Raw genomic sequence first — 12,801 nt, forward strand, 5'->3', positions numbered from 1 at the left:
ATAATGGAATGTCCAAACAGTGTTCGAAATCACGACAAATATGCTGTCAATCAAGCATTCAGTCATACTGATAACGTCATCGTCAGCGTAAAAAAAACATCAGTGTGTAATTGAAATTTAGTATGCGGCATTGCAGTATAATATCTTAATTGCACCTATTTAACGAGTTATTGGTCAACAAATTGGATGAGTCAGCAATAGATTCACTTAGTAAGTGTACGCTTGTGCTAAAATAGTGATGTTTGAACGTTTTTTTAAAGATAAAGACTTGGGTTTAATTATACGATCAAAGTAAAAAAAGGCTTCTTGACGTTATCCGCGGTCAACTATAGAATGTCATGTTTAATTACATTCAGATCACCACTATGGCCACCGGGGGAATAGTTGTATGTACAGGATTTACAGATCTGTGGTTTGGAGGAACCATACAATACGTGTTTATGAATTGCTTTAGTCTAAAATTATATTACACTTAGGGTATCATGCTGAAAACATCGCAACGAAAGGTACAATTTTTTTGCAGAATTAGAACGCATAGTCACACGGGTTTGGCTATGTCTCATGCCCGACACTGTTTTCTTTTTATAGTCTCACAATACTATATAATACATAGATTTAGTCTAAGTTATTGTTGATAATATTAAACTTATTGTGAACTATTGTGTTCAAAACATCTAGAATTCCATACGAAACGCTCAACAATAATAGATTCGCCACTGACCCCCCTTCTCGACAATGATACACGTTTCTTCCATTCATCCTGCTAACTAAGGTACTTATCGGAGTGGATTGAACGCGATTGTAACCTTTTGTAGTGTACAACGTCATCTGATCTTTCTTGTGCCGAAATGAATAATCCTCGCACACTCCTACTCTATAGGTATTGAAAGTTGAGAAATATTTGCAACAGCAATGTACTGCCCCTGGAAGTTCGAAAGATTGTACAAACATTGTCATTGCATATGAGACTCAGATTACTACAGCACCCATACAGAGATTCATGATAGGATGGTGCAAATGTACAACATTGGTCTGATTGGAAGTAATATGTGGTTAGGGGCAAAATCCTTTCAAAAAACCAATGTACGTATTTTGGATATATTTATATATCTTTCCTGATTGATTGAATTAATCATTCCTATGTATAGAATTCTTCAGTGGGGAACTTTGCGTGTTGCTGCTGCCAACATATATTTACTATACACATATACTTGAGTTAATTACGAGTACATTCATAAATGAACTCTAAACTTCGATGATAATTACTGTAACAGTAATTGAATTAGCATCTCCTCAATGGACAAGACAGGAACACTTATCAACGGGAGATAGCACCCCTGTCGATGCATAATACGTAGAGACTGGATATTGTTAATCATTTAGCGTGCTACCATGCATGCACGGCAAACATCAAATACAACAGTATTCACTTTTTTCCAATGTTCCAGATGAATGGTTATAAAGGTTGGGAAATAATGGCCGTGATGACGCAGGAGGAAGAAACACTATTGGAGGAGCAACAAACAAGTCTCGTGGTTTTCTCGCTCTCAACGAGATTTCGGTCATTCGCGAAAAATGTTTATTACCCTAATTGTCCACAAATTTATTTTATCTGTCATATAAGTATAATATTAATAGTTGATAACAATCCTGATTATCATTATGCGTATGTGTGGTTTTGATGGGATGGCTGGTATGCAGTCTAATACATGTTTATACAATCCTTGTACGCAACATTGACTGAAACCCATTTTTTTAAATTAGAATCTTCACAATTTGAAAACAATAGGCGCAATCAAAAACAATGCAAGCGCACATAAAGAGTTTTAACAATTAAGTCAAATTAAAGTATAAAATCAGTGCAGGATTTTTATATTAAATATTAAATGTTTAATACTAATGTAGGTGGCACGTTTCTAAAGAAAAGGACGTCCAGTTTTCCATACCATGTTTTGTTCTCAAACAATGATGCCAGAAGTGTTAAACAAATATTTTAGGTCTGCGAGCTCCCACGAAACTTCATATATACTTTAAATTAAGGTAATAGTAGCCGTAGCATTGGACGTAACATATGTTGCTGTAAATGACATGTCAAAAACCTGTTCTCATGATTTATGTCTAGGTAGCTAGTACAAAGCTACTGATTAATTACATCCACATGCCCCATTGTTGTAATTCTATCAAGACTCGTATGAATTAACTGCGACAATGGTATTGATTTAAGTATTCCATCGGGACGCATTGTGATTGAATTAAACGTTCTTGAGCAGATGGGTCAACCGGTGATATTATGATCCACCATGTACCCATAGGTGTTTCTATTGATAAATAAGCATAATGAGGCGTAACACTTGTCATACAATGTCTTGTGTAACGCCAGTTCAACATTAAAATATATGTTTTTCAAAAATAGGAAGTATAAATCAAACATAAATATAACGCCACGCAGGGAGGTGATTTAAGTCGAATATCGATAGGAAAATTCTGGCATTAATTACTAGTCAATGTAGGATCATTGACATATATATTATTGATCTGGCCCGTACGAAACCCATTAAATATAATTATTTTGTTATTCAGTCTTCATGAAGCTGCATGTACAAAATCACGTAAAATATCACTTCATTTTCATTTACAACTCTACTCAACGACGTATAGATGCGTCTCTGACATTGCGGTACATGTATTGCGTGGTAAATGTTACGTTGGTTTTAAAACCATTTCGAGTGTTGTCCACTTCGATAATATCAAAACCACGATATTTGAAATCATTGTCCCATATTTCTAAAGCCAACCAGCGGGAAATATTTTGATAATTATTATTTAATTTAGTTGTCGACCAAACATGGATGAAAAAAAATTCATGCATTCAGATTGAACACACAACATATGGCAATATCTCAAGTGGTTTTACGCAACATTTCTTGAATTATTAATAAAGAATTATATTATTTTCGAATATTTCTAGTAGTTTCAGATGTCCGCTAAAATGAATGTGTGGTATAAAGCCGCATACATTTGCGATATCATATCAATTTTTCACAACCTCAACTTCTTGGCGTACGGAGATTTGTTTTCACCCATGTCTAGTGACCATTTGGAACGGATTGTGAAACGACCAAGGTTTTAATTGAAAATTATGGTAACAATACATCCCTGAAACAGTAAATATTGTGATGGCTCTAAAAATAACCTTATATTCTTAAACGTAGTAGAGTAAAATAACGGTAAACGGTAATGGACAGCGATCATTTATGCAAATGAGCCAGAATGCTCTACAATGTCTCGAATACGCGCTCAGTACTGCGTGGGATTTTAGTCTATTGCAAAACAGATAATGTGGTGAACAGGATATTAAATTCGTGACCCTAGATTTTATTCCTATCAATGAAAAATAATAATAGTAATAATATTATTATTATTAAGGACACATTACAAATATACTATCGATTATAACTTGGAGTTACATGTAATATGTAAATGAAGTGTAACAGAATTGCAGTAGTTTTTATTATTAAATAGTTTTAAAAATACGGAATTTGGAACATGCTCTGATACTAAATATAAAGCTACGTGTAGTTGGATACAATTACAGTTAATAAAACGCTTAGGTAACCCAAACACGTTGTAAGAGCCCATACCTATATCATGCATATAATTATGCATGATCAAATCAAGTTTTGAAACGACGGAAACAGTAGAACCAAACAACAAACTAGAAATTGAATATTATGTGTTGACTTAAGGAGGACAATTTGACAGAACATCTAAAACGTTTCCCGAAAAAGTTGAATCCAGTTAGTTGATGTGTAAATTGGTGATGGAGGAAAGTGTGGCTCATAATAAACTAATGACACTCTCTATTCTGTTACCTAGATACAAATCTAAGTCACGACGACACAGCCAATGAATGACAGCTAATTGAGCATAAATACGGTTTGAAAGTTGATTTACGTAGCTTTGATGACGTCGCAAAACAATCCACGCAAAATGACTGAACGCACCATAGTAACTCAGCGAATTTCGAACAGGGATCAAATAATTTGACTCTTTTGTCAAATATGTGTACTAGGACGAAAACTTATCTCTCAACAATAACAAGTACGTCGCGTGTAATGTCCAAGGCAACTGCTAAATTATTTTAAGCGACATCTCATTAATTATAGAAATATCGGACGCGATCTAGATTTTATACTTATTGACATCTACAAACAACTGTCCACCCTATTATCTTGACCTATCGTTATTATCAAGGGCAAAAGAACAAACCATTTATAGTCGAGATTTTACGTGACCGTCCCTCCTCACCACCACAAGGTATACGATTAGCATGGAAACTAACCTACTAGATTAGATTAACTACTCCAGATGATTAACTCTCGATTATTTGCGCAACTCTATTTACAACGACTTTTGTATTTTGATGAAGTGCACAGCGTAGTACTAGTAATTTATGTTTGTTAAATTAATGATATGGATGGCATTGTCGTTATCGTCGGAGGAATCGACGCCGCTGCAAGTTGATAAACACAAAACTGACTACTGCGTGTTTGATACATTCACACAATACTAGTAGATCAATGAAACAACGCACGTTCAATGAATCAAATAATGGTACATTCCATATAATTAAAGCGCATGCGCATTTGAGTAGTTACCAAATGTTATCCATATTACCTCTTCAGTAAACTTCGTTTAATTATATGTAAGAGTATATTACTAGTACTTTTACTTTAAATATTAATATCCCGAAGTTTAACCACTATAATCAGGGTTAGTAACGTCTGTCTTTAGCACTAGACTGAAATTAGATTTTGATTACGGTATATTGGTTACTATTCTCTTTATAGTCTATCAAATTGATAACAGCTGTGTATTAAACGGAATGCGATTTAACTAATCCGGAACTATAATTCTTAGCATTTCCGACATTATTCTTGGTTCCGGAGAAAGGGATGACATCCCACACACTGGGTAGTATTTTGGAGCGAATGAATGTCCAGGCGGGGCTAATTGCCGTTTATGATACGGACGCTATATAATAACCAAAACGGCATGTAATACAGGGAAACGACACATTAAATGAGTTGGCGAAGCGGGTACGTGTCGTATACAGGTACTATGCTTACAAACTGAACGGTTCTCTCCCGTTTGACATGATGATGATAATCTGGCAATTATGTATGATATTTGTTTGCAATTCATAGCCGCAGTTTGAGAATAGAGCCTTCTCGAGGGAAATATAAGAACGATCTGTCGAGACTTGGCACAGTATATCGATATTATATTGTCATAATCCCCCACCACAAGTGCTACCGCAGCTGATCACATTACTCTACGGTTACTTGCCCAAAACAGGCTCTCGCCTGCGATATTAGCATTCCGGTCACCGAAAGAATTCACGAACCGCTTATTATTACCAAGAATGTCTTATTGCGATCGATAGTAACTGGTTTTAGCCAGGATTTTTTTATTGTTTTACAGTGGGTGCGGTGCCTACTGCATACCACCGTCATCATCAGTCTGTCTGATAAAAACAAAGAAATGAATCATACGAAAATTCTCAGTATTCATATACTACATGCGTATCTTTTTGATGCAAGTCTGAAATTAAACCATAATTAAACCCCCAGCATCGTCCAGGGGTGAAGATGTTGTATTACTGTGAAATGACTAATTTTCACTGGGTTTTAACTTCGCTGATTTACTATTTCAGGAATATTCAGTGGGTTTTAAATTCACGGTTTTATCATTTAGATAATGTGCTCTATGCTAAATTTTAAATATTCACTGGGTTTTAATCTAGTGCATTTTCCAGTCAGTGAAATAAGCAAAATGAAAACCCAGTGAATACTTAACACTTTTACAGTATTAAAATTATAGCAAGTGCATACAATTTGGTACATGGATAGAGTTTAATTTGCCTAACAACAAAAAAAAAAAAAAACAAAAAAACAGAGAGACTCACTGTGGATCTATTTTCCAAACACTGATTTTTGTGTTTTAAAAAGCAATGAGAAATTTGATAAGAAAATAATGACAAAAATAAACAAATCTGATTGTTTGTCCCGCGTCAACTTTTGCTGTAAATGAGTTTGGAAACAACTATATATTATACTGACTATACTTTGGATGATTTTGTTCTTATATTAATAAATATTTGTATCAATTTTAGTAAAAAAGACATCTTATTGAAAACTACGAGCCAGATTCATTTGCACAATCACTTGGGTGTACCCGCCGGACTAGACTGGCGCAGTCGGGCGATTAATTTGTGTTTTGTAGTTTAAATAAAATAACAAAATCGCGAAATGGAGGTGTTAGCGCGAAATCACCCCGACTGGTTTATTCTGCAGGAAATTCATTGCTATTAAATATTCATGAATACCCACAGGTGGGCGCGGAAACACGTGCAAAATGAGGTGAACATGGTAAAGGTCACACTGCAGACATAACTTGGTGGCACGTTGAAATTCGAGTTTGTCGTAGTCGTCGTTTCTAATTCATCACAATTTGTAAAAAAAGTAACTCGTACTAGTCGTAGAATTAAAAAAAAATCGGCTGCTACAACCAGCCGACGTCTTCTCGGTCAGAGATCAGTTGAAGAGACGTTGTGATTGGTTTAGATGATTGTCAATTAGAACATCATTAACATAATTACCCGTTGAAAAATCGACGGGTTCCTGCAGTGTCGATAGAGGGCCATGCAGAATAAATCAGTCCGGGGGTAATTTCACAGTTACAGGGGATTTCGAGCTAACACCTCCATTTCGCGATTTTTTTGTATTTTATTTGAACTACAAAAACAAATTAATCGCCCCGACTGCGCCAGTCTACCGCCGGACTAGCACGTACTGTTTTACAAAGTACACAGTAAGGTCGACCTCGTTAAACTACCACCGAATCATTATCCCACAGTACCGTGTTTAATAGCGCAATTTGATCAGAAATGTTGCATTTAAAAAAAGATAACTCGGCGATCTTATGTGTCATCATTCTGCTAATTTATTGCTAAGCATAAGACGTCACATTTTAATTGTATTGAATTATAAAAATAAACACACCAGAAACCAATGTATCATACTAATAAGTCTCGCTATTGCCGGTGTCGTTTGTACACCAAACTTACAGACTTCAGGAGAAGCAGGGGGGATTTACATACAAAAAATGCTCGGTTGTGTAACACTGTAAACAAGATGTGCGTCTATATGCCTACATCTATTTTCTTGTAACCGATTTTGTTGTCTTATTTATAATTTACCCATTTTCAGAAGTATTGTTGAATTCTAAAAAGTTGGGTTTGATACCTCCAAAACTTTATTCAAAAAAAATCTCTACCTACCTGGTTGCGCAACAAAATATAATGCATTAACCATATTGATTAGCACAGTCTAAAACTGTAGTGTGCATTTACAATGAGTGGTCCACGATAAAATTTACGTAATTCATATAAATTCCTTTTTAGTTGGCGACTGAGTAGTTGCGTCTTCCGTAAAGGTGTCGATAATTGGGTTGATTCTTATTAATTATGTCCCGAGTTAATACTCAGACGTGAAGTAATTAAACATCACCTATCCCACCCGCACTACTCACTTGTTCGGCAAAGTGGTTTCGTCCACAAAAAATTACACGATACGGTTGATTATCTTTACGCGCGAAAACAGTTGTCGTCTGCGAGATGAACGGATAATAAAATTGATCCAATATTGGCGTTCCAGACTAAAGTGAGTGAATTGCACGGAAACTTCCACCCAACGTGACGGGTGTCGCGGTAGAAGCAACACCAATATAAATTCTGTAATTTTGTTCGTGCTTTCTGCCATCAATTGTCAGTGACCCTGGACACGATTATACAAACCAATTTTATCAAAAACCATATTCCATTCATTTGCACGGCACTAGCACAAACAAATGGCAATATTTTTGTACTGAACAACCATAACCTGACATCAAGTCATTTTTTATTTCGTTCAGTGTGTAGTAACAGTGGTGTTGTCGGCGAATGTTTGGCACCATCAGTAATTTTGATTGCCGCCAGTGCTACACTCTGGGACTACACTATGAATAGTATGACTATAACTAAAGTAATCCACTAACACGCAGCGATGAAAGCAGATAATGTCACCTTGAAGTTGGCTTTTCATAAGACCTTTATGAAGTGTTTCGATACATACCTTTCACTAACATCACTGTCACCGCCAATAATACCCATATCCGCTGCGAAAACACTGCCAAACAGTTCATTGTGCCTTTCACCCGCTGGTATTGACTAGCTATCAGAGGCTGAACAAAAATACGACTACGACGAGCCCACTGCTCCGCTGTCGCGGATACTTTGCCGATATTATCATGGGAAGCTATACGTCTCGTATCTCGTTACAATTGGAATCTTGAGTGACCTGATCAGGTGGCTAAAATGTCAGCAACGCAGAGGCAGTATAACCGTCAGCATACGCACACGCCCAATGCACAGATGACAACAGTATATCAACCTGTCCGCAACACAGACCTCGATTGAGTCAGAGGGTTAGTGGGTAACACGTGACTAGCACGCGTCCGTTTTCAAGCTAGGGGAATCTGAATAGATGTCGAATAAATACTTGAATAAAATAATGAATAAATAAATGAATCAATCAATTAAATAAGTCAATGAATGAATAATTTTTAATATTTAAATGTTACGCATTTAAATATTTAATTACCAAGAAGCAATATTACAATCCGTAATTGCCGTACTCCAAACGTCTCGTTATGACATTCAAGTACATCACTGTGAAAAAACAAAACCATGGTAGAAACGATTACGTCACAGGTGGAATTAATGATATTCGATCAGAAACGTGAGTTATGGTTATGACAAATTCAATTATAGCAACCAGTTATTTGGCATTCATGAACCCGATTCCTAAAAAAAAACACATTATTGAAATGTGACATTGTTGCCAAAGCGGAGTTTAAGTGGAGTCGCTGTATCTAGGGAATAAAATACAACACACACCTTCCATTAATGTGTAATAACAGGGATAGTACGGGGACGTGTGCAATAATGGGTGAGACGTAGTCCGGAGAGACAAACTTTGTTATCACGCAATAAGGGGTAATTATAATGCCATGGACTGCCGGAAAATGGAATATACGTGCAGTGGCAGCTTGAGCAGAAAATAAAATGCGGTTAGCCTGTCGGGACACTTTTTTTTGAGTTATGCGAAGAATTTCACGAAGCTTACACAATTGGTAACTTTTAGATGAAATGACCATGATTTCTTAACCTTAATAAATAACCCTGGTTTGTTGTTTAAACTAACCATACAAATATGGGGAAATATTAAATTCTTACAGTAGCACATAAACACAATCTTGTTCGTACGTTCGTGCATTGACCTCAAGAACTGTCCTGTTATCGTCCGGTGATAGAGCTGCACGTGGTATCGATCGACCAATAAGACTGCAGAATTTCGATAACGGGCAGCGCATAATGCATAACGACAATATACTCAGAAAATACAATCTCAAAGAGCAACATGGAAAAAAATAGTTGTTTCCTTATAAAAGGTATTAGGTTTAGATCAATACGCATAATTTCACTGGAATGGCCACGTTTTCCTGGTGTCAAAAACCGTTTTACGCTTGCTTGATAAGGTTAGTGTTTTAGATATCAGCAATGTATTCAGCCGCCACTCAGCACAGGCTGTATCACTTAACTTACCATACACGATATATATCAACCATACGCCCACTCAGTGTCAATTAGAATTTCTACAACGATAATATGTTCATCCAAAAAGTCATATCGGATTATACAGAAACTGAGAATGCAGGACAAAAGTCTAATGATTCAATCCTCTTATTTGCCCTAAGTCAGACATACGAACACGAGAATAGTAACCACGAGAGAGCACATAATTGTTCATTCTACGAGATTTCGTCGATTAGCTAAAATCTTAAACTCTTAGTTATGCATAAGATGTTCATATCAATCTAGTTCTAGCTGACATTCACATGCTACCAATATCTTAAACCCGTATTATTTCCAATTAATAACCAGATGGAAATTTATCCGTGGTACGTACCCGGGGAAGATTCACAACGATTACCAAGTGATATTATTAAAGTTATTTTCATAGACGAATCTAGACACTATTAAAAAATATTCACAGCAGGTGACTAGTTTTTAAAATAGAATCTTCGCTGGATACATCACTAAGAACACACTAAAGTAAATAACCTGCAGTCTTGATACGAAGGGTTCGCAGGGGTCAGTCTATTTGTTTACTGTACCATGAAGAATATATGAAACAATTTAGACGCAGCGACTGTGTGTATGAGTGAGTGAGTGCTGCTGGGTGGCTATTCCTCTCTACCAGCTGCCATTTAAACTAGCATTGCAAGGAATTTTCAGTTAGGCCTAGATACAAGCACCGTGACCAAATGACAACATTATGTTTATTTGTTAAAGGAATGGTGAACAATAATTTTATAATGTACAATTATGTAATTGCAAAATGCAACATGAGATAAATAAGTAAATAAGTAACTGTATTCTTCGAATTCTCGGTTGGAATTTTCATTTTGTCTGGCGATGTTTTTGTTTCCACCCGTTGCGTTATTTAATTAGATACCAATTTGTCGTCTTTGATAGTTCATATCATCTGTTACGCAAACTTCGCATTGTTTGTTTTTTCAACGCTGTGTCTTTCGAAGCTATGTTCTGCTACTGGTAAACTACACTCACTATATTTCTATTGCTTTACTACATTTATATTGTTTTTACTACCGAGGCATTTCAATTCTCATAACCATCTTCCCGTGTTCATTCTTTTCTATCTTCACATTGTTTTTCCCACCTTTGAATTCTGTTTTGTTGCCTTTAAATTTGGCTTTTGCGACCTTTGAATAATTTTTTTCAACTGTCTTTGCAGTGAGTGTAAATACCTATACGCACACCTTCGTATTGTCCTTGTTCCTGAATTGACTTGGAATGCCTATACATTTCCATTGCTTTGCTACTTTTCTATTATTTTCTCACGTTTACATCGTCTTTGCAATCTTTACATTGTATTTGCTTTCTTTTCATTGCTCTTCTACATTCACATTACTTTGCTATTTGTTCTTTGATTTACTATTTTCACGATATTTTTCCTACCTTTGCTTTTCTCTTTCATCATTTCCATGGAGGTAAAATAAAAGCCCTTCCATAGTTGTGCTACTTTATTCTGTCTTTCCTACATTTAAATTAAATCTAACTTTTTCTATCCGTATAATAAAACTTCCATAATATGCCACTACATAATGTCTTCCAGGCACCTGCTATATATTTGCAAGTGCCCGGTGATGGTTTAGTGATTCCAGTCTAAACAATTACAGTTAATGAACAACAGCGCATATCAAGCATTTATTCACATACATGCATAACCCATTACCATGTGGCGTGTACACGAATATAATGTGACTATTTGACATGTCGTCGAATTATATTGTGAATCTGTCGAAAGATATGAATCGCTTTTTTATTTTACGTGTAATTATATTTTTTATCTAAATTGACATTGCTCAGGCTGTCCAAAACAAATTACTTGTTTGTCAAATGTTTTTTTTTCATTCTAATATGATAATTGTTCAACGTTAAACTCACTACATGGGAATGCTCACGCAATCTAAGTCTACCGTTGATTAGTTTTGATGTTTATTAGAACCGCACGTCATATTCAAATTAATGCTTTATAATAGTATTCGCTGACCTATCTTCAGCCTTGCCACAAAAGGTTGTATATTTAAACATTTTTTTGTTATATTTGACATACTTATTACTAATCCCATCTCAAAAACAGTATTATAGAATGTTGGGGAACCCGTTTACCAGCTATTATAAACATTATCTATTAATACGAATTAATTGAAATTAATTCAACGTCTTAATTGTCAGATATCTCGGACTTGTTGACATTTCTGTTTATGAAATTATGTTCATTTTCGTGACTAGTGTTCCATTAATTGGAGACACCCAGTCGTGAACCTGCATCGATTACTTAGATAAACTGCACACACAAGAGCTTTGCAATGATACTAAATCCTTAATTGATTATTCTCAATTGATAGGAAGTCTTGAATATTACGATTACTCGTTGATTTAATGTGTAATTAGGATTTCTTATATCACTTATCAAAGTAGAAATAATAACATATCTGTAAATTAACTATTAGAGCAAGGTATACACGGAAAATTCCAGAAAATAAATAAATTCTGCGCATTTGAGATCGAGTCATTCTTTGCTCAAGAGATTGAATTTGCCACTTTGTATTATAACGTAGAATACCTTCCACTTATTATTGTGATCATCATGAGCCAATCAGCGACGGCCTTATAGTTAGATGACGATTATGGTTTCAATTACCCCGGGAAAGGGTTCTATGTTCTTTTTGTAAATTAGATGTTTGTATGCAAGGAATTTTTCCGCACAAAAAACTTCGAATTTGGCTATCCTTTGGCTCTGAAAGCGGGATTTGCAGGAATCTGAAAAAAAAAAACGTTTCCCAACTTGTCTCTTTATTTAGTTACAAGTCGTATTCAAGATGGCTGTCTCTATAGTAAATATCGGTAACCAAATTAATTTTATTATCACTTTGTACGTAAGCTGACTGTGAATCAAACATACCTGTCATTGTTGTAACCACTCAAGGCCACCTTACTCTATTTAGAAGAAGCTTCTAAAATCGATTTCACGGACGGGTTCTGTTAGATAATATTCCTAATAAACTGCACAACATACAAAATACAATGCCCTCACGGTGTTCACACAGCTC

The 12,801-nt window shown here is 35.6% G+C and overlaps 1 protein-coding gene across 1 annotated transcript in view; it reads right to left on the reverse strand.

Annotated features, from left to right (window-relative positions):
- LOC100374356 (neuronal acetylcholine receptor subunit alpha-7) overlaps positions 1 to 8,265 on the reverse strand; it is a 35,247-nt gene extending 26,982 nt beyond the window's left edge. The window contains 1 exon segment of the mRNA NM_001184934.1: positions 8,175 to 8,265. Within this exon segment, the coding sequence (NP_001171863.1) occupies positions 8,175 to 8,244 (70 nt within the window). The 5' untranslated portion in view covers positions 8,245 to 8,265.
- Positions 8,266 to 12,801: the final 4,536 nt, after the last annotated feature.

Source organism: Saccoglossus kowalevskii, chromosome 13, assembly GCF_978046115.1.
Source record: "Saccoglossus kowalevskii chromosome 13, keSacKowa6.1, whole genome shotgun sequence".
Classification (NCBI taxonomy): Eukaryota; Metazoa; Hemichordata; class Enteropneusta; family Harrimaniidae; genus Saccoglossus; species Saccoglossus kowalevskii.